This window comes from Schistosoma mansoni (genome assembly GCF_000237925.1).
Source record: "Schistosoma mansoni, WGS project CABG00000000 data, supercontig 0037, strain Puerto Rico, whole genome shotgun sequence".
Classification (NCBI taxonomy): domain Eukaryota; kingdom Metazoa; phylum Platyhelminthes; class Trematoda; order Strigeidida; family Schistosomatidae; genus Schistosoma; species Schistosoma mansoni.
This window is the reverse complement of record NW_017386026.1, coordinates 1,929,545-1,953,184: the sequence shown is the minus strand read 5'-3', so window position 1 is coordinate 1,953,184 and position 23,640 is coordinate 1,929,545. Positions and strand designations below refer to the sequence as shown.

General features: G+C 34.7%; 2 protein-coding genes and 2 non-coding genes across 4 annotated transcripts; 2 read left to right on the top strand and 2 right to left on the bottom strand.

Moving 5' to 3' along the window:
• Positions 1 to 1,105: 1,105 nt before the first annotated feature.
• On the top strand, positions 1,106 to 12,670 carry Smp_014420 (hypothetical protein; the record flags this gene model as incomplete). The annotated part of the gene is made up of 6 exons (XM_018790789.1): positions 1,106 to 1,534; positions 1,571 to 1,714; positions 1,753 to 1,909; positions 7,989 to 8,294; positions 9,761 to 9,882; positions 12,626 to 12,670. 6 exons carry the CDS (start codon positions 1,106 to 1,108, stop codon positions 12,668 to 12,670), a joined length of 1,203 nt encoding a protein of 400 aa, XP_018646025.1.
• Positions 9,393 to 9,463, bottom strand: Smp_tRNA_00327_Pseudo_TAA.1.1. The gene has a single exon. It is a non-coding gene (tRNA).
• Positions 12,671 to 15,716: 3,046 nt separating the features above from the next.
• Positions 15,717 to 19,384, top strand: Smp_014430 (hypothetical protein; the record flags this gene model as incomplete). The annotated part of the gene is made up of 2 exons (XM_018790788.1): positions 15,717 to 15,797; positions 19,093 to 19,384. The coding sequence occupies 2 exons, from the start codon at positions 15,717 to 15,719 to the stop codon at positions 19,186 to 19,188; spliced, it is 177 nt and encodes a 58-aa protein (XP_018646024.1). The 3' UTR covers positions 19,189 to 19,384.
• Positions 19,385 to 23,251: 3,867 nt separating this feature from the next.
• Positions 23,252 to 23,318, bottom strand: Smp_tRNA_00273_Gln_TTG.1.1. Its single transcript has one exon. It is a non-coding gene (tRNA).
• Positions 23,319 to 23,640: the final 322 nt, after the last annotated feature.

Sequence of the window (23,640 nt, the reverse complement as noted above, 5' to 3'; positions counted from 1 at the left end):
TTGAAAGTCCAACAGGTTCTGGCGGGTCCACAATAGACGAAATCTCGGCAGATCTTAAAAGACCAACTTTGTTTTGTTACCCTAGGGGAAAGGTTATGTAATATGAAGGCCAGCTGGAGGAAAGCAAGGATTACGGTAACCAATACGTGACATTAGACCATTAAATCACTAACCACTGGTCCTAGTCAATTGGTGGTTGTAAACTTCCTACTTGTGGTCCACTCGACACTCGTAATAAAAGAATGAAGATGTTAAGTGAAATCGAAAAAGAACTCTCCATGTTTGTGTATTTTTATTCAGTCACTACCTTCCTCTAAATCTTGAGTTTATCGTCGTTTTTTATACTTAGTCTTAGGACCTCATTTGCTTCCTTTGAATTGCCCTCATCATGCTTAGATTTTTGTTATCTTACATATCATATTTCACCTTAGGCTTTTTGACTTGCCGATTTTTTCCTGCCTTTTTGATGCGAGATGTGATGGCTTAAAATAATTCATACTATCCTCGTGTTCAACACTCATGATTTGGTGCCTGAAAATATTGTATGCTCGGCTTTTAGAACTCTGTATTCCATTTGAACAGGTTCTTTATTTATTCTGTTAACATTTTCCTCCCATTTTATATGTTTTTCATGCATATATTTCTCCTTAATAAACTTTACCCATGCAGGAGTACAACTGGTGTATGCTACTTAAGTCGACATATATAAGTAGTATGTATCACCGATTGAAAGTGGAATCTCTGGTGGTAGAAGGTTGAGAAAATCTAAAAGAAGAGGACGAAAACAGAGAGAGTGATTGATATGAAAATGAAGAAACAATAAAGTCTGAGCCAATTGATGAATATTTTGCAAATGAAGTATTTACTGTTGGGATCTCAGATTTTACCAAGATATTCCGTAATGTTGTACTTGAATACATTAGATTGTCTACACTAATGTTCTCTTTCGACTATCTAATGGGCCTTTTTTGTGGTGATAAAACTAGCCTGTCTTATTTTTCGGAATCCATTTGATGAGTAATTCTGAGTTAGTATTTTAGTTTTTTTCTAAACTTCGGTAAAGTTGTTTCTTCCCAACTGTTTTAAATTTAGACAGTTAACCAAAATGAGTGCAGATGATTTTGGTGAACTACTTACGGAAGCGTCAAAAGACATTAACGAACTGATAATGCTGTCCAAATCTAAAAAATATGATACAGAAGATTTTGACGAGTTGTTACGATCATTTCTTCCTAGTCATCTGACAAAATATCGTACAAAAGTTGCTGTTGATATATTGTCAAAAACATCGGTTTTCGTAAATCTTGTATCAGTTTATCGGGAATTGGGAAGAATGGCTATTCCTTTAAGTTATTCTACATTCAATCCACTCCCTTGTGAAAAATGGGTCATCAAGCTGATAGACTTTCAACAATTTTTGTCAAATTATATGACTGTCAGTATAAGCTTTACACGGAAATTGATTAAATCTGATATATATTTGATGGAAGTACGGCGTATATTAAATGCTATAAACACCATGAAAATGTCCGAGGTTTGAAACGCTTTGTTTTAAAATATAATTTAGTAGCTTGTACGGTCATTAACGGATTACATGATTTCTGGATTGAATACTGCACTAATTTATGAAAATGAGTTCATTACACAAAGGCTTAGAGATTATAGTATACGCAGCATTTTAACGCGTTATACTTGTCGTGATCCAAAAATTAAGGTTTGAGGAATTATTTCCAGTTAATATTTACTTTCCAGTTGGCCATAACCATTTTTTTAACGTTTACCTACACTGATATTAGTCAACTTAATTTAAAGGAAGAATCCATTGAATTATTCTTAAACTGCTTCGATTATTTTATAGATGAAGGAATTGAAAGTGATGATTTGTTTAGTGCCTTTCAGTTTAATAAAGGTAGGTTTTTTTCAAATCAATAGGTTCTGCTGTATGAATTATTTATTTTATGTTTGCCAAAAATATAAGATGTAACATAAAACGGTAATATATATGTGGGAAACGGGCTCATCTTTACTTTAGTTGGAGTGACAGAAAAAACGGGTAAGTATTCCTGGAGACGTAAAGTTGAACTAGTAAAATATACAGTTTAGATAGATATATAGTACTAGAGTATTCTTTATTCACCAAGCTAGTTTCCACCTTTTGTATATTTTAATCATAACTAGTAACCACCAGTATCACTTATTTTTTCTACTGAATATAGACAAGGATATTCAGATATATATTTTCAGAAAGTTTTATCATTAAAATATTCAACTTTCAAAGGTTCCTGGTATGGATAAATAGTTCATTAATTAATTTTAATTTGAAACTCGCCACTGTTTCTCGGGTTTGTTATTCTTCATCTTTAGTTAAACATTAGAATATCACAAAACCAAGATTCGTATAAAGCTTGACGGAATCGGTATTATTTGCTTATTGCAAGAGGTATTTATCCTCATCAATGACTGTCAGTCAGTTGGATTTAGATATAGACTTCAAAATATTGTGAATATCCCAGTAACTTTAGTGAACTATACTGAACCTTCATACTTCAAGGTGTCTATGGTAAACTCATCTAAGACAGTGTCTCAATCTCTTCCTGTTTAGTTAAAGCCTAAATATCCGTAAGATCTGGGAACCAAGTTTCTGTCTCCCATTATTGCTGTTAGCAGTTAGTAGTAACTGACGAGCAGTTCAGGACCCGTTGGTTGTTTCCCGAAATATTTCACCAATCATTGTGGTCATTTAATATAAGGTTGGATTGAAAATTGGTCTTTGTCTTTAATAGTTTTATTTAGGGCTAGTTTTCATCTGGTCTCCTTGACAAGTCTAGGGGACTGCTTATTGTTACTTAGTTCTATTTCCTTTGTAACCGTTCCTCAATACAAGTCATTTCGGTCCAAATGTATTCATCCGGTCTCTTCATTTACATCTTGAGCTTACTATTACTTAGTACATTCCAGTCTTCTATTTCATCCGTTTCTCTTGAGGTGTGCTCTCTATGCTTGGTTTTCTATTACCATTGATATTATTATTTTGATTAATCTGCTTTTAATGTTACCGATTTCACCATACTGTGCGAATATAAAGTGTCAAAACTTAAGTATGACACTTATATCAGATCCTACTTTGGTAGCGATTGACAAATGATCGTAATTAATGAGTAGATTTTCTTCTAGTCTATATTCAGTCTACTTTCTTTAAAATTGTTCGAAATGAATTTACGAAAATTTATTGATTCAAAAAGGGCTATCGAAATTCATTGAGTTTTACTGATCTTGTGTTTTAGATTTTCAACAAACATCTTTAGACGACTGTATGAGTTTAATTAGCGATTCTTTAGTGCTTCACCTATGTGATATAGTATAATAAACTTTTTGTATTTGCTGTGTCAAGGCCAAAATGACTGGTACGCATCTTGAACTCGGAGGAAATAAGACAGCACAACGATGAGAAACGTTTAAATTACGCGTTTAAATCAGTATAACCGTTTACCAAACACTATTTTAGATGATACTACTTACCGGTAATTCCCTATCAGTCTTTGTATACTGTATATAATAGACTGTATATAATAGACATTCAAATCCATTCTAGGCGTCAGAAAGTTAGTTTTGTGAGTTATTAAATGTGAACTAAAACAAAGTAATAAGATTGTTTAGCTAGTCTTATTTTTCAAAAATGTTCAATGTAAAGTAGAAATTTCTGTGTGCAGTGTTTATGAATCTTTTTGTTTTCCATATAAACAAAAAATGTACTCTGTCATTTGCAGAGAAATTCAACCTAAGACTTCCCCCTGGTGCTTGTGGGTAGTAAGGCCGACCTTGCTAGCTAACTTGGGCGGTCGGCGGACATCGGACTGGTCTGCCACCCTGCTGCAAACCAAGTTCACTGGGTTTCCGTTCTTTAGGACTATCTGAAAATCTTGTGGGCTGCCCAGTGTGTATGTTTATGTATATGAACTGCATGAGTTTCGGCTTGTGTGGTTTATATATGTGTGCACTGGGTACGCGCAAGGGTTGGCACAAGGAACATGAGATGAAAAATGTCTGCCCTATATCTAATAAAATAAGCAGCCTAATCCTTCAGATCGAAGACATCATAAGAAAATATGTTGGCAAATACTAGAGAGAGGTGACAGTCAACCTTTCCTGAAGGAGTGCCTATGTTTATGTGCGTCATGAATTGCATGAGTGAAGGCTTTTATACTAGTAATATTCATGTCAGTCAGCTATAGCAAATCCGTCCAAACGTAGAGGTCACCATCTACCCTCCCAAGTGGGTGAATATACCTATATATATGTTATGGAGTGGATGAGTAAACACTTGTGTGTCACTAGTATTCATGTAGCATATATTTGCTAACAAGGTAAGTATACGTATGTGTATGTCAAAGGATGCATGGGTGAGGATTTGTGTTTAACTGGTATGCATGTAGACTATACTTGCCCATGGTGTGACGCCAGCAAGTCAATACATAGGGGTAACGATTTGTCCACAAAATCACATCCATGCTGGGGGTTTGTGAGACTTGAGAAACAGAAAGCATTTCCAGGAAAGCTAATGGGGTTGTCCAGATAGGCTTGACCAATATTACTTACTTACTTACTTACTTACGCCTGTTACCCCTTGTGGAGGAGCATAGGCCGCTCACCAGCATTCTCCATCCAACTCTGTCCTGAGCCTTCCTTTCCAGTTCTTTCCAGTTGCTATTCATCCTTTTCATATCGGCTTCTATTTCTCGGCGTAGTGTGTTCTTTGGCCTTCCTCTTTTCCGCTTCCCTTCCGGATTCCAAGTTAGGGATTGAGTCGTGATGCACATTGGTGATTTCCTCAATGTATGTCCGATCCACTTCCAACGTCTTTTCCTAATTTCCTCTTCAGCTGGAAGCTGGTTTGTCCTCTCCCATAAAACGCTGTTGCTGATAGTATCCGGCCAGTGGATGTTGAGTATTTTGCGTAGACAACTGTTTATAAATACTTGTACCTTCCTGATGATGGCCGTAGTAGTTCTCCACGTTTCAGCTCCATACAGTAGGACTGTCTTGACGTTCGTATTAAAGATTCTGACCTTGAAATTGGTTGAGAGTTGTTTTGAGTTCCATATGTTCTTCAATTGTAGAAATGCTGCCCTTGCTTTTCCAATCCTCGCCTTTACATCTGCATCCGATCCCCCTTGTTTATCAACGATGCTCCCCAGGTACTTGAATGTTTCCACCTCTTCCAGAGTTTCGCCATCAAGTGTGATTGGGTTGGTGTTCTCCGTGTTGCATTTGAGAATCTTGCTTTTTCCTTTGTGAATGTGGAGGCCTATTGATGCGGAGGCTGCTGCTACATTTGCGGTCTTCATCTGCATTTGTTCGTGTGTATGAGAGAGGAGGGCTAGGTCATCTGCGAAGTCCAAATCATCTAATTGATTCTGAGAGGTCCATTGTATTCCGTATTTCCCTTCAGATGTCGAATTCTTCATAATCCAGTCAATCACTAGAAGGAAGAGGAATGGGGAGAGTAGACAGCCTTGTCTGACTCCGGTCCTTACTGGGAATGCATCTGTCAGCTGTCCTCCATGCACCACTTTGCACTGTAATCCATCGTATGAGTTTTGGATAATGTTGACAATCTTTTCAGGAACTCCATAGTGTCGAAGAAGTTTCCATAATGTTCTCCTATCCACGCTGTCAAACGCCTTCTCATAGTCAATAAAGTTGACGTATAGTGATGAGTTCCACTCAACTGATTGTTCAACGATGATCCGTAGTGTCGCAATCTGGTCTGTGCACGACCGATCCTTACGGAATCCAGCCTGATGATCCCTAAGTTCGGCGTCTACTGCGTCTTTCATCCGATTCAGCAGCACTCTGTTGAAAACTTTTCCTGGTACTGATAACAAGCTGATACCTCTGTAATTCTCACATTGGCTCAGATCTCCTTTCTTAGGTATCTTGATGAGATATCCTTCTTTCCAGTCCGTTGGCACTTGTTCCTCTTCCCAAATCTTCTTGAATAGAAGGTGAAGCATATTTGCAGTTATTTCAATGTCTGACTTCAGTGCTTCAGCTGGTATATTGTCAGGTCCTGCCGCCTTCCCACTTTTGATTTGTCTGATGGCCATCTTGACTTCTTCGATCGTTGGTGGAGTGACATCTATTGGAAGGTCTGTGTGGGCTACTTCGATGTTCGGTGGATTCAATGGGGCTGGTCTATTCAGCAGTTCCTCGAAGTATTCTGCCCATCTTTTCCTCTGTTCTTGAATCTCAGTGATTGTCTTTCCTTCTTTGTCCTTGACTGGTCTCTCCGGTTTGCTATATCTCCCTGCCAATTTCTTCGTTGTATCATATAGTTGTTTCATATTTCCTTCCCTTGCAGCTTTTTCCGCCGCCGTTGCTAGTTCTCCCATGTAGTTCTGCTTGTCGGCTTTAATGCTTTTCTTCACTTCCCTGTTTGCTTCTGCGTAGTCTGCTTGTGCTTTGATTTTCTCTGCTCGTGTTCGGCTGTTGTTAATTGCTAGTTTCTTGTTCTTCCTTTCTTGAATTTTGTCCAGGGTTCCCATAGATATCCATTCCTTGTGATGATGCTTCTTAGGACCAAGAACCTCCTGACACGTTGAAGTTAGTGCTTCTTTGATCCCTTTCCAGTTGTCCTCCAAAGTAGTTTCTTGTTCTTTCAGTAGATCCTGTAGAGCTTGGAACCTGTTGTTGAGAATTATATTGAATTCATGGAGCTTGTCAGTATCTCGAAGGAAGGCTGTATTAAACCTTTGTAGTGCTGTTTGTCCAGTTGTCCAGTGTTTCTTAAGCTTCAGTCTCATCTTGGCCACAACCAGGTGGTGATCTGAAGCTATGTCAGCTCCTCTCCGGGTTCTCACATCTTCCATTGATCTTCGGAGTTTTTTGTTGATACAGATGTGATCTATCTGGTTCTCTGTGGTGTGGTCCGGTGAAATCCATGTAGCTTTGTGTATGCGTTTGTGTGGGAATATTGTGCCGCCTATAACCAATTTGTTGAAAGCACATAGGTTTGCAAGTCTCTCCCCATTTTCATTTCTTTCTCCTAGTCCATGTCGTCCAATTATATCTTCATATCCTGTGTTGTCCACTCCAACTTTAGCATTTAGATCTCCCATCAGGATGGTGAGGTCCTTTCGTGAGCACTTTGCTATAATTGATTGCAGCCTTTCATAGAACTGATCTTTGTCATCGTCGTTGCTATCATTGGTGGGTGCATAACATTGGATAACGTTCATTGTGATCCCCTCCTTCTTTGTTCTGAATGATGCTTTGATTATCCTGGGTCCATGAGATTCCCATCCCACAAGTGCATTTTGTGCTTCTTTGGACAGCATTAGAGCAACTCCCTGAGTGTGTGGAGCATTTTCCCCTTCGTGACCAATATTAGCACGGCTGGAAAATCGCACTCCATCATTGGTAAGTTGTAAAACTCAAACTAAACTGCTACATTCTGAGATAGCAAGAATATTTTCAAAAGAACAGATTTCTCACTCGTTGATATTAAATGGGTGTAATAATATGTGATAAAGGTATTGTTGTGACATGCGGTGTCCAAAAGCCGATACTGATACACGGTGTGCTACGCGCTAAATTCTCAACTGACTACTTGAGCGAGAACACAAGAGCGAGTGAAAAAGTGTATTAAGCTACCAAATGGAATGCACAAATACTCATTCATATATATACCACCCCAATGAAATGCACTTGATCTTTGGATCACTTTTACTCGCCATCGATTGACCTTTTGCTACTTCTGATTGGCTATCCATATCAGGTATTAAAAAATAATTACTTGTCACAAAAAATAATCAACTAATATATGTAATGACCAAGAAACCAGGTTAACACCCCAAATATTATTTAGTCAATATCGTTAGAACCTACTGCTTTATATGGAGGAAAGTAAAAGTTTATTCGTCTCAAGTTTGAAATCTTTTTTCTTATAAATGGATGATAAATATTTTTCTTCTCAATATAAACTCCAGTGCTGCGTATTTTGGCTTTGGATGATGAGAACAGAAATGAGTTTGCCCAGCGTGCTGTTGTGGGACGCCTGAAGTTGTTGCCTAAGTCTTTATCTAATGGTACAGATGAAATATCATTGACCATACGCATTTTATCCTCGGAACTTTCAAATGACGATGCTATCACGGAGATAAAGTTACTTGCGATGGAATTTTGCAACAATATGACTGGAATAGAAGATGAAGTTAGAACGTTCACTGAAGGGTATAGTGATGATGAATATTTACCTCAATATCCATCGTCTGAAAATGAAACGGATGACGTAGGTATGTAACAACGTCAATTTAGTACTGTTCTTAATTTTATTTTTACGTAATATCAGACATAACAGTGTTTTTTGTGATTGCTATATACACTGGATAAGAAATCAACTTAGCGCCTAATACAAAAGGACCTAAGGTGAGTTTTACACAATGCTAAATGAAAGCTAACGGAAATCATGGAAATTGAATATTTCCTTGCAAAGTAAAATAGGTTAGCCTATGAAAAAGTCTCATACTATGAAGTTGGATGATGCGGGATTGAATCTGCCTGGCAGTACCGGTTCACTTAAAAATAAAATTACGTTAAATCGCCCGAAGCCTAGATCAAGGCTTTCCTATCTACCATCTCCAAACAAATAATATCTCAATGCAGAACATGATATGTCGAGTCACTCAGATTATTACCCACATTAAAGGTTGGTAGATAGAATTCGATTATTTTGAAAGCATGTTTCTTTTTTTCATTGATAGAGATACTTTGCTACTATACAGTCTTCTTGCTGTTGATGCAGTTTATATGCTCTTTGGGTTTCCATTTATATTGCAAAAATTTGCCTTGAAAATGAACCACAGAATTTCAGTCTGGTTTTTGTAAATGAAGTCTGCACTTAGTTTAAAACTATCGTTATTACATTATGATTCAGGCCTGGATAAATCCCTGAAAATAGTTTTTGATATTTAGTATTTCAAAGTTTATATTTTGGTTTCGAATTAGAATTTCGTCTATAGTGTACACTCTTTATTTTTAGTACTTACCTCTTTGAAGGTATAAACTTCTTATTAACTTATTGATGTTTTAGTACGCTCTTTATTACTGTAAGTACATCTATGTACAGCAACTTTCCATCTACTCATTGTTGTCGTTTGGTTCTTATTATTAAACCCCTTATTAAAATGTTACCTTAACCCATTGCATTGAGTGGAGCTGGCGAGGAGAGTAGAGAGTTATCCATATTCGATCTGTTGTCGCACTACTTCACTGTATTGACCAAACTTTTGATTAATTATACAACGTTTTGATATCTGTATCTATACTGGCCAGTTTTACAGTATTTCAAATCCTTTAAACAACTAGTATGGGGATGAGCAGTGCGTATCCACGTCCCTGCCAGGGATCGAACCTAGCACATCTAGTTCTTACAGCTAGCGCCTAACCTTTAAACTACAGAGTTGTTATCCGCTGGTTTGTATTTTTAACTTTAGTCACTTCGAGACATTGCAAGACCATCATCCATTGTCATCGGTCAGTAACTGCTCCACACCCGAATCCATTGATCGTCGCTTGTCACCAGGATCATGACGATCGCCTCTTGAAGTTAGCTGCCAGTGGGCACATGACATAATTTTGTCAAACTAGGTCAATTATCAAAAGTCTTGATCAGATTCGAGATTATGATACAGAAATCTTATCTAAATCCGATTTTATAATTGTATGTATTTAACTTATTATTATGGGTGTTATTTTATAGAATGTAGTGAAGTAATAAAAGAAAAACCTCAACTGAATGGTCATATTATGATTAGCTACAATCATGATGATCTGGAGATAGCGATCAAGATTAAAGAAAGTCTGCAGGAGGAAGATATCAAGGTATGTCAATCTTATTTTGGAATTTCAAATTTTCAAACATTTTCTAACTAAATTTTATACAACAATTCGTCTCCATCCTCCAAACACATGCTTAATGCTAGTCGAACACTAGAATGAAATTATTTAAAGAAAAAAGATATCATGCAATAAAATGAGATTCGATAAATCCTATACTTAAATTCATAAGTTTTAGTCATACAGAGATGTGTTACCTGATTGCAATTTAAATTGATGCAATACTTTCAAACGAGTTATGTCATGATATTCAATTTATTACATATATTAGTAGTTATCTCACTGTAGTGCGGTCTACTTATATCTATATAAGTAGTTTATGGTAAATAAATAAATATGCGCCTACTTATATCTATATAAGTAGTTTATGGTGATGGTCAGATATAGAACGTATTTTGGCAGAAGACCGATAAGGAAAGAACTGAAATGAAGCTCAATTGGTAGGAAAATGTATGAACAATAGAATTAGAGAAGATGAACTGATATTTGCAGAAGGAACAATGAAGATTGAGACAATTGATTGTTATTTTGCAAATTAACTGTTTGCTGTATGGTTATCAGAATTTAATGAGATAGTCTGTAATTTGTGCCTAAATACATTCGATTGTCTCCAACCGGTGTTCTTGTTCACTACATCACAACTTATTCAGAAATGTGTTATGGTCACAGGGTTATCTTAAACAGGTTTTGAAAATACTACGGAAAATACCAATGAAATTAGCTAAAAAGAGAAATATATTTTAATTATCTTCATAGTTGATAGAAAATTTAAATTATGTATGTTATGTGTTTTTTTGAAAACATTATGATTCAGTAGTATCATTCGTAATAATAGTATATTTAATCCATTTTAACTACGAATGTTGGATTCAAGCTCTACACTCAATATGAATACTGAAAACAAGTAAAGCTATTCAAGAGTAAAAATCCTATATACACAAACTGTACAGTATCAACGATATGACTTATCATGTGTAGGTTTTAAATAACAGTTTGTAAAAAGACGATTCCATCTTATTTATTAGTAATTCTGTGGTAAGGAAGGCTGTCAGCAAATTAGTCATGCCTTTCATGTGTTTTTATTCTTTCAAACAGCTATGATTGTAAGTGTCTAGAAAGTGATTTGTTGGTGCATTCTACTTAGATAACTCATTCTTGAAGAATCAAGATGTCACTTATAAGTCATTTTTCAAAAGAATATTATTGACATTATTTAAATATCAACTCTTTACAATCTACCCTAAGCTAACGCCAACTTCTTTAAAGCTTAGACGATCGGAGAGCTCATAATAACCTACGATTTGAAGTAGCTACATTATGTGGTATTTATCAGACAAATTCATGACCTGCATTTTTAACTTGAGGTTTTTTCACACTACGGAACTCATATTACTACTTCAGGATCAGTCTACATCGATAGTTACTTTAACGATAGAGTAGACATGTTGACCACTTAATTGAATAGTAACATCATCTGTGATGTGGTCAGTGTTATAAAAACACTGTTTATTTTTATTATCCTTCATCAATTTTTATTTTCCTTTTGATTGCAGTAACTTTATTCTTCTGATCATCATGCTATCAAACCTATTTACACCTGCTTAGGGCAATATGTGTAAGCTTAAGCAGCTAAAATATTATCTGAGACCTCACATTATATACATTCATATCTCACTGTCAAGTCATCCGACTTAAATTATTTACTCTTAGAGAGTGTGTAATGTTATCAGTTACATATAATCTCTTTTAAAAAGTATTTCTCTCTAATTATAGTTCATGTAAAGTCCGAAAGAGTTAAGGCCTATAAAATAATGGTCAAGGGTTGATATTTAGTTCAACTACTTGTTATGTGTTTATAGGTTTATTGATTGCATTTTCATATTCTATTTATTATCTAAGGTATTTCAGGAAAACGAAACTCTCAACTACTTTGTGTCAAGGCTTATTTCAAATTTATTTTTAAAATATATATAAACACTTATCGTCCCATTATAATATTTAAATGATGATCACCAATACGAAAAGAAGATTCAAAGTCCTCAATTATTGAAACGTGTATCGATTTGTCTTTAAATATACTGTAGTTCTAAATAGAGCTGAACATTTTTGTTGAATAGTTCAAAATATTTTTAGTTGCAAAAAGTTGTAGTATCAATTTATATGTTAAGCCCATATACTTTATTCTAGTTGCTGGCCTAGCCAATTCACCTATATATTATGAGTCATATTTTGGTCTTGTTAACTATTCGCTTATTAACCTTGACTATATTTTTATATGAGCGTATATATGTGTACCCATCGTATCCTATTCATCATATGTCTGTCATTCATTTTTGTCTGATTATAAATATTGAGTAATGCTTGCTCTTAGCGAGTTGGCTTCCCAGCCATCTCCACTATGCATCATCTTTGCTTCGCTCGCTTACACTTGCTCATGTGCCCACAGCTTTCTGATCTGCATCATTTATCAATAAAAATGTAGTTGCCGCTTCCTTTTGCCTTCTGATTTTATACACCGTTAAGATTGGTATAATAACGGTTATCGAAATGAATTATTATTGAAGCACGTCACTACATAACCGGTTAGCCCGACTAGCGAACACGCAACAAAGTAATAGGTGATGTTTTACCTTTCACTGCTATGCGCCATATATATATATATATATATATATATATATATATATATATATATACAACCATCAAAAATCCCTTTTTCTATTTTCTCAGATTTGGATTGACAAAGAACATATGGTTCAAGATGTTAAGATTTTAGATGTTATGGCAAGCTCTGTACAAAATGTTGCAATCGTATTAATACTTTTTTCGAAATCATACCAAGATAGTGAAAATACTAAAGCAGGTAAGTACAAACCTGATTAAATACTACATAAAAATAATATTAACGAGATATTTATTAAAACTTCATCAAGAAATATTAATCCAACTCAACAGGAGAAACAAAACTAAGCATAGATACTAGCAAACTAATCATCCTGCTATGCATAAAAGACAATTCATAAATTACAATGAGATTATTAAAACCTTTCCGAATCGGTGTTTCACATAAACTTCAATAAAAATTGAAGAAAATGACTTTTTTTCGTACTTTTTACTTTGTTTCTTGACATCGCGTAACTGTAAATATACTATTGAATTAATTTAAATTATTCAGTTTATTTATTTATTTAAACACATAAATATTGGTACAAGGAAGCACCAGATAAATATGCTCCTCACAAATCTCATTCGATTTTATGTGAGGGCTGTGATACTGCTCAGATGCCCAGGCTGAAGCAGGTGGTTTTCTTAGGGGGCCACATCCCTAGCCTTTGATCTGAAGGTCTAGTCCACAAGGAAGTGGAGAATCGTGAGGAGATGCAGTCCCATTGTAGCCGGTGACCAAATAATTGGTTCATACGCCATTTGTTCCTTCAGGATAGTGGAGCCCATGTGCACCATTGGTTTGGAATCAGGGTTCTCCAACTCCCCTAGGTGAACTTTCCGTGTCCACCAACTCGGTTAAAGCGCCGGACATTCGCTTTTCGTCCTCTCAACTTCGTGAACAACACCCCCGCCACGAGAAGGCAGTGAGTAGGAATTCCCTGGCAGAGTCTATATATTCGCGTGGCCATGTGAGAGCATTTCGAGAGGGAGAGGTGACTCTCCCCACTCTCGGCCTTACCAGGACATTTGGGGGCAAATTATACGGTTCTAAACTTAGGTTGTTGATCAAATCAACTTATAAATCAATGACCTGTGGATTTCAGCCATATAGAATGTGAGACATCTACTCACTAATTGCATTAAAAGATGGTTCGCACGACATCCCAAATTAATTGAAGTTAAACCTATAAACCACTGGATGACTGTTCAGTGGTTTAGGAATTAATCCCTCTCCACCAGTCCTGAGTATCTAGGGTTTGGTCCCCAGCGGTGTTGCACACTACTAAGGAGTTTCACATTAAGACGAAAAAGCTGTCTAGTGTTTCTTTTCTAATGGCTGTCTGAATAAGATCAGTATTTTCATGTTAACCTGTTATGTTTTATGTTCGTAAATTGATTTACATAATTTTATAGTATTAAACAGATTTACCGATTAAATATTCCAATTTAATTTCTTTTGTCATATATACATTGCACTGTATGTATGAATTATTTAGTCGTCTATCACTTTTACAGTGATATTTGACACGGTATAAAAACTGGAGTTTGCCTAAAGTCTGTCATATTACTTATACCCTTGTGGTAAAATGAGATAGTATGTACTTGTTACTATTTGTAAACATTATCATTGTTTAATTTTCAATGTAATGGAACGCTTATAAAAGGTCTCTAGCAAACACAAACATTTTTCTAACATAACTTTATTGGCATACTACATAAGCGGTGGTATACATTTAGCGTCAGTTCATTATGTTTTGAATTTTTGACTTAAAAACAACAAAGCTAGTTACATTCCAGTTTTAACTAACAAACTGTTTTGTAGCTCATGATGAAAGCATTCTATGAATACATATGCTAGACTTGCATTGAATTCAGTCCGTCATAATCAGTGAAGAATCTGGCAAAAACTTCAATCAGCCAAAGTGTTCATACTACATCAGCACAAGCAGATGGAATTTATATGATGAATAGCAAAGGAATCAAAGTAGTTGCGATATTCAAGATAAGAAGAAAGAATAACCATTAGAAATAAGGCTGAAGAAGACAATGGAAAGCTATATATTAATGTTGGAGCGATCCTGGAAATTTCTCGCAATAGACAAGAAAGGCTCAGGAATCTTTAAGAAGCATTTTATTCAATCAGCGTTTGACTAGAAGTTTTGCTAGAAACATCATGAAAATGAAAAGTCACATGTTTAGTTTCTAATTGGCTGATTACTACACTGCTATTATGTTTAGTAGCATTCTAGAATTTTTTAGGAAAACCCGAAGGCTACTAAAATGCTATAAAAACCCTATATTTTCTGTACATAAATGAACTTTCGGAGTAAAGTGCTTCTCGTATATTTTGCGCCTTTCTCTCGTGTTCATGTCTCTGTGTAGATTTAGCTTGGGGGTTAGGAGACTAGCTTAGGATCCGAATATAGCGTTCAATTAACAAGACTTATCAATGAGGAAATACTGGGAGTTATGGTCTAGAGGAATGTTTCTACGCTTTTGTGACTGATTCTGATCCATGATACCTAACTTATTCAACCACTGATAACCGTTATCGCGCGGACGTTAGTTAGATATTATACATCTACCACCACAGTTCAGACTAATAGCCAGTGATTGCATGTACTGATGCCACATCTACTGATTGCTACTCCATCCGACATTGTACTTCGTGGAACGCAGTGGTAGAGGATATGTCTGAGCCATCTCAGATCTATGATTATCTCAACTGATTTGCCATTACAATCGGTAGTTGTTCTAGAAGACATTAAAAGTTTAATAAATCCAATCTCTGAATATCCTAATCACATTACAAATGACATTATTATAATCAAGCGAGTACCACCCATAAATATAATTTGTATACAAATGAGTTATTTATCTAAAACCTTTTAACTGATTGAATGCATGTGTATAAATTGTGTATGTTTGGCTTTAAATTAATTGTAGATTTCGTCATTTTCTTGTATCAAATCATTGTTTTGTTAATAAAACTGTTCTAAACAGTATCAACTAATCTTAGACTGTTAACTTTTTCCTCCTTTTTATTTTATTCTACAACTCACTTCATTGAAGCGGAATATACTCGAAAACTAAAAAAACCGCCTATTTTTCTGCGTGTTAAGCGAGGGTTTATTCCAGACAGTTGGTTGGGTTTCATGATTGGTGAAAGTCGTTATATTGATTTTTCAGGGAAATATCCTTTTGAAGTAAAATTTGAAGAACTATGCACAACGATTGTAAGTTTAAATATTTTAAAGATTGAATCTGGATAACTTTTAACTGATTACATCTTGATCCGTTGAATGCCTTCAGTTTTGCTGATTGTACATTTCTTACGCTACATTTTCTATCTTGTATCTCAACCTTTAACTTAGTCTATATAAGATTCTATTTTCCTATTAGTTAGAAATTTTGAGAACTCGGTCAGAAAGTGTGTAGGTATGTTTGATCTAGTTAAAAAGAATAACATATTTCATAGGCCAAAACTTTTGGTTTTGATAACGTTAGTGTATGCAATTTTTCTGAAGAAATCGGAACGTGATATTTTACTTAGCCTCATAAAGTCTATGTGGTTAACCTGCACACTATTCACGCTTTGATTATCCGACAAAGTTAGTCAACTGTTTTTCGTAAGTGTTACGTCTGAATGAAATCTGTTATACACTATGTGGCTGGATGGGTTTGTCAGAAATTAAACCGACAAAACAAAGGCTGATTAATTTTTCCGGAATCTTCCATAAACTGAATTTCGAAAAAAACCCATCTAACTTGTTTCATAGAAACAAATATTCTGAGGTAATTTTCGTACTAGATAATTTTAACGAAGGGACAGATAAACCTAGTTATGTACAAAAGAAATGAAGCTAACGCTTTTTTTAATTTTTATTCAAGGAAATAGATAAGTAATAATTCGATGTAAAGTTGACACTTGATTATATCAATTAATAGGTTTAGTGTGATAATTTGAAGTATTTGAATTACAGTATAAACTAGTAATCCCATAAACAACGCAGTTTAATCTAGAAGTATTAGATAAGTACAAACAGATGAACTGTATTTGGAATTCAAAATCAAAACAGTCACTAATACAAGGGAACCATTGGTTCATTCAAACACCACATCCGCCACATCTTAAGTTGGAGTGTAAGTGTCTGTAATAGATTGTACGTCTCCTTCTTAAGTTCATCTTACGTCTGTCCGACAGTGTAGTGGATGTAGACTCTGTATTATCTAGAATGCACTCGTTAGTATTAGAATTAACAACTGAAATTGGAACAGACTGACCTGATTCCTGGAATTGTATACAATTATCATGTTGGTTGTGTAGTGAAACCACTGATATTTAGAATTTGCATCATAGAATTTCCAACAATATCCTCTCTCATGAAACAATGTTGGGTCCTTAAGTCGCAATGTTATAACTAATTTGACGTTCCCAATTTGGATTATTTTCTCAAATCTCACGCTTCGATTATCGTATGTAAGTATTTGGGGATACACACTGATATATAATTTGAGGTATTCCATCATGTGACTTTCACTTGAATAAAAACTATGATACATATTTTTTTGTTATTCATATTAGAATACACAGATAGATATGCATTGATATGTGTAATTAACACATGTGATTCATCTAGGCTTGATTCACCTGCGAAACAATCAAATGGGAAACACTCATCTGCCTCATACTCATTAGGATATTCTTGAACTTGATTTGGATTCTCTGTCTTTGCAAACTCTATATCTGGGCAAACTGGTTCTTTGGTTGCTTCAGGAAAACTTGCTATTCCCTCTGATTCATCATACCACTGACTAGAGATTCTACTCAACAAACATTGGTTTGGAGAATATCCAACATCTGATACAATAACATCAGAAATGTGACTAGAATTCGACTGATCCGGAACATATTTGTCACACTCATTGGGGATATCACTAGAAATAAATTCATTATGAGGACCACTGACACTTGATATGGCATCAGAATTTGATTTTTCTGAAATATCTTCCTCAAAGTTATTAAGAGTTTCATTAGAGAATAATGGATCATCAGAAAAATCAGCATCTATCAAAACTGAATCTGGTTTTTGATCATGATTTGACTCATTCAACATATTATTCTCAGAGTTGTAAGAAATTTCGTCGGAAATATGTGAATTATTACGACAAACCATATTTGGTACAATAACACAAGAAATCCGATAAGAAGTTGGTTGATTAGAAATTTTTGTTTCACAGTGATTCTGGGTTTTATTCAACTCTGAACTGCTATGTGCCTCTATACCGCTCCTAGAAGTCTTGGGAACATCCAACTTAATAGGATCCCAATTACGAATTTTAGCATTTTTCTGGTTAGCGTTTTTTTTAGCGAGTTAGCTTTTCTACGGGATGGGGTCGCTAACCCCATGCCCAACCCTCCTCCTTTACCCGGGCTTGAGACCGGCAGTAACTCCAGAAGAGCTACAGGCGAAGTTGAATTTTAGCATTAGTTTCAGCGAAATGAACTATGGTATTAGAAACTGACTGAATGTGTCCAATTTTACCACATTCAAAGCATTTAGAATTACTAAATACACATGAATTACATGGGTGAAACTTGCCACAGAACAAGCATTTACCAAACTTGTGCTCATCTTTGCGAACTGTTTCATAACTCAATGAACCGTTATCTGAATAACCTTGATTACGTATTTCACTGGGATGACGTAGTAAAGTAATGGAATTCCTGATGTTCTGGCGAGTCATTTCTTCGAATTTTTTTTCGAAATTTGTATACTTTACATGGTCCAGTAGTAGTTGCTTGAGAGTTGCATAAGGGAGTGAAATCGGCTTGTCTGGAAATGCCAGTCTTTATTAAGCTGTATGCTTCTTTTCCGATGAACGTAAGGGAATCAGCCACAATATTAACATCCTCAGCATCTTCCTTGGTCATAGTCCAGATTTCGAACCTTTCCATATAATCCTCAAAAGCATCAAAATCGGAATGTATGTCCAACGGTTCCATCACAGGCTCCATCGCGACGCCAATTTGATAATTTGGAGTATTTGAATTATAGTATAAACTAGTAATCCCAGCAATAACGCAATTTCATCAGAAAGTATTAGATGAGCACGAACAAATGAACTGTATTTGGAATTCAAAATTCATAAATACAAGGGAATCATTGGTTCATTCAAATACCACATTTTGTCACAGTTTTTATCACTAAAAGTTATTGAAATGTCATTATTACAAAATGCTGTTTACAACAAGATTTCTGTTTTTAAACTAGTGTGCATCTATGTTGTGTATAACACTACTGAGTAAACTTACGTAAAGTCTTTATTGTGTCACTTTGATACTTTTATTAACTCATTCAAGTATCTATATAGTTATTTTAATTGAAAATGTCACTTCTCTATTCAGAATAGGTTTGAATCTACAGTCAAATGTGGAGTTAGTTTTTGTAATATATCATTGGACATCATGATAAAGTCAGTCAGCCTAATCTGTACATATTTATATTTTGTCTTTCTTTCTGACTGTAGAATAATATTAGTCGAGGGTCGATCACTTTGAAACATGAGAAACGTCAGAGACAAGAGAAACCACTGTATGTTGTTTTTATACTCATTAGTTGTTAATAATTGACTTGATCATTGGTGAATTAATCTCTTTTTTGAAGTTTTATTATGATCTAATATATTTAAGTAAAGATTTGAATGTGTAATTCTTATGCAAGGTTGAATATGAGTAGTTAGTTCAATCTGTTGTCTACTTAGCTAGCTAATCTTAAAGTTATATCATGCTCACTTAAACGAACGATTTCGTTCTGATTTGATGAAACCAGGATAAGATTCCATATTTTTTCTAGCTAATGTTAAAATGTTTCGCATGGTAAGCTAACTATCGTGATTTTCATAAATCATTCTAAAACATAAATACAAGAAATCTAAATCTCTCAGGGTGTTTGTCTCACCTATAAACATCTAAACAGAGATCGAATCACGACAATAATATTCACTAAGTAAAACGCCGAAAGTATTTTTACGAGTATGAAACATTTGAATGTGACAAATAATGACAGTGTGTTGTTGTGCGTATACGTTTAATTGGTTCTACAAGGTATCTGATACATTATGAGTGCTACACTATAGTAGAATCTCGTTAGGTTGTTTTATAATAAAGTTCTCTTTCAGATAAAGTATAAAACTTATATGGTTCACTATTTGTAACTCACTTCTAATGGAAAAAAAAGTGTTGTAGATGTTTGACGTGTTTATGTATTTATAATTTCTTATATCTTATCAGGGAAAAGAAACAAAATACATACGTTTCAATGTAGTATGATAATATTGGTAATCGGAATGGAGAATCCACCTTTTCTCAACCACTTTAATCTAACTTCTTACAAAATCCTGTTTATCTCCTTATATATTTTTTTTGTATACCACTTCCTTCTTTTTATAACTTTTGTTTGATTTTTGTTATCATTTTATTTATTTATTCATCAGAAATACTATGCCTTTTTAATACGCTTGTTGTTTTGTTGTAGTGTATAATGTAGTGGTAATTGCCTATGGAAATCTATTTTTTTGGTATATGAATACTGAAGTTTATGACTTTAATCAGTTCAAATCTATATTACATTGGACTGAATTAAAGTAGGAGAGTTCTTAAGTTTTTGTGATTTGTCATTTTCATTGAATGTAAAAGTAATTGTTGATTTTTATCTTGCTCATTATCTGCACATCATGAGGGGTGGTGTTTATGAAATTGAAAGGATCAAAAACGAGCGTTAGACGCTTAAACCGGGATGGCAAGTTGTAAAATCTTGATTCCAAACCATTAGTGAATACGGACTCCAGGTACTTAGCAAACAAATGTATTACGAACCTATTTCGGTTTTTGAGTACCGTGATATGACATATTTTGACACTAATAAATTGTCTAATGGATTAGACTGAAAGTCCTGGGTTTCAATCCCAGATGCGGGACAGTGGATGCGCCCATACTAGGACGAAATAGACGTCCAGTACTTTCAGGTTTTCAATGGTGGTCTAACATTCATCGATTCATGATCTCAATCAATAAATCAACAATCTCCACAACCTCATACTGATAATAATTGTAAGTTGGCAGTATGAGTAAAACTACTCAGTAGATTTCGTAAACCACATCTTAGTACATAGACAAAAATAATTTTTTATAAAGAAATTCAGCTTTTATAAAACTTAGATTTCAGACTATCCGATTTTTATTAGTAATTTGTTATATCTATTGAGTGTGTGCCCAGTTTAATATATGAACGTGCCGGTTCCCGCCAATCAGAGAGGAGCGAATTATCGATCAAAGCTATGATACACAAAAGCCGTATGAGCAGTCTTGAGTACTGATCAATCCTGCTTTCTGCCTAGCCCAGCTAGTTAAGTCCAGAACACCAATAACAGCCTCAGCAATATGAATCATTATTCTCAAACATACTGGGTTTATATACCAAACAAACTGACCACATCGTACCATAAAATAGAAAATAACATTTGTACAAGATTTAACCAAATGTGGCTGTGAATAGGGGGAACAGTAATTAATGGACTTGAGATAACTCAAGAATGATTAAACGTATAATAATAGCTTATAGTCAAAATAAAGCTTATAATAAGAGGGACACGAATATGAATAGTTTAGTTACTTAACAATTATACAATAGGAAATATACATATCATATTGGTCCATAAATAGTTCTTAAAGTTACCATTCATAATTCTCTTCGGGATATAACATAATCGTATTATGTGATGCAGTTATCGTAACAGTATTCTACAAGATAACGCTCATGTTTATGAATGGAGTTTATGACAAATTTTTAGCTTGTTGTAAACCTTTGTAGCATGGATGTTGTCTAATATTTGATGAATAATGTCCATAGTAAACTTTTGAAATTCACAGTTGTTTGTAAGCTTCTTTTCAATTGCTTCATTTTAAGTTTACTCTCCACATGGTTCAAACAATCTTCATGTTTTAGGTATTGCCTTCTCACTTAAAACAGTTTACCAAAATTTGTATTAGCAGTTCAGGTAAACAATAATTATTATGAAAATAATCAGAAGTGTTTCTGATGTACATACTGATTATACTAAAACTGAAATACTTTCAAATAATACAAAATCAAAAGGTTTCTTGAATTCACGTTCTAATTTAAAAATGCAATCTGAACAATACTGTAGAGAAACGTTTTTTCATTAATTTTCATTAGCATGATTAGTTATGTTGTTGGAATGTGTTTTCTGGGTCGAATTTATGGTAGTCAAAATAATTGTTTACTTTTCAAATTATTTATATATAGTAAACTGGTTTGTTTAAGCAATTTTAGTATTAAAGTATGCTAGTATAACATTAATTAGGTTGATTATAGAAAGAGAAGTAACTATTGATAAAAACAATCACAGATTGATAGTAATCTTATCATGATCGATGAATGTATGAAGTTCTCTTTAATTATTTAAGAATGAAAACAATGGGACCTTATTGTTTAAGATTTGAGGAACTTCAGTAATTACCATAATTGAAAGCATGAGTCAATTGAAGCTAGACCATCAAGGAAAACCTGGAAGCACTGGACGGCCGTTTCGTCCTATTGTGGGACTCCTTAGCAGTGCGCATTTACGATCCCTCACTCGCGAGATTCGAACCCAGAACCTACCAGTCTATCGGTTAAGTGCTCCGGTGCACTGCTGAGGAGTCTCACAATAGGACGAAACGGTCGTCCAGTGCTTCCAGGTTTTCCTTGATGATCTAGCTTTAACTGACTCATGCTTTCAACTGTGAAAATACTAAATCTCCACAAAAAAACCACTTCAGTAATTAGTTGAGGAATTATTGAGAAACATGAATTGCAGAAAACTATCCAGTTATATGTTTTGATGATTGACGCGTCAATAATGTCACTGAGTAAAAGCTTCTAAGTAGACTAAATCTACTAAAAATTGATAATCACAATAGACTGGACATTGGACCACATGATAATCAACATGTTTCTCTTTTTTCCCTTCAACAACTTACATTATTAAAAGTGTATGACTAAGTAATGATGATCAGAGCTAACGTAAAAGTGGTTTTTCGCATATAATGGTATCCAATTATTATCATAATTCATATAGTTTCCTAAATAGAATCATTGTATTTATCCATAAATCTTAATAGTTACGTTATCACATGCGAATTATTGCAACAAATAAACCTCATACGGTAAGCTTAATGAAAATGACGATAACAATAAATTGCAGTCAAAACTGTTGTCAAAAATAACTGTTGTGGAAACATATCGTGAATAGTAAAACAGTATGGAATTGAATTACAAAACAAATAAGTTATTTCCACAGTTATTAGTTTCAAAGTTGTGCTAAAAATAACAACAAACAACCTATTCAAATAAATAAATTACAAAGCGAAAGAAATATAAATGAGTTCAGCTTGAATGATTACTGATTGTCATCTTGTTTATAAGGTGAGGTTAACTCTGTCAGGAGAATGTTGATTATAAGACAGTTAGAATAAGTCATTTTAAAGTTAATAATTTAACATTCTACCATGAAAACAATTAAGTATAGGCAACGATTGATAGTGGCTAGCAGTGGATCCCAGAACGCACATTTCGTCTTATTTGGAACTCATCAGCTGGATGTAGCTGCATCTCAGAGTTGATGTTCACTCTGGGACTCGAACCCAATACCTTTCGCTTCAAACGCCATTGCGTTATCCACTCAGCTACTGAGTCCTGATAGCCACTGACGAGTCTCAAATAAGACGAAATGTGCGTCCTGGATATCATTGCTAGCCACTATCCATTTTTGCTTATGATACTTGTGAATTCAGGCTTTATCGAGGCAATACGCACAGTATTCACATATGCCAATAAGAGGCTGACCAGTTGCAGTCCTAAACATCAATGGGAATATTCAAACAAAACAATAATAAGGGAGGTAAATATAGTTTACCATAGTATCTGCTCTTTAAATAATCTCTAACCTAATTAATAGATTTTCTCAAATTGTGAACAGTAGGGTCTCGTTATTTTCATTCTTAAATAATTAAAG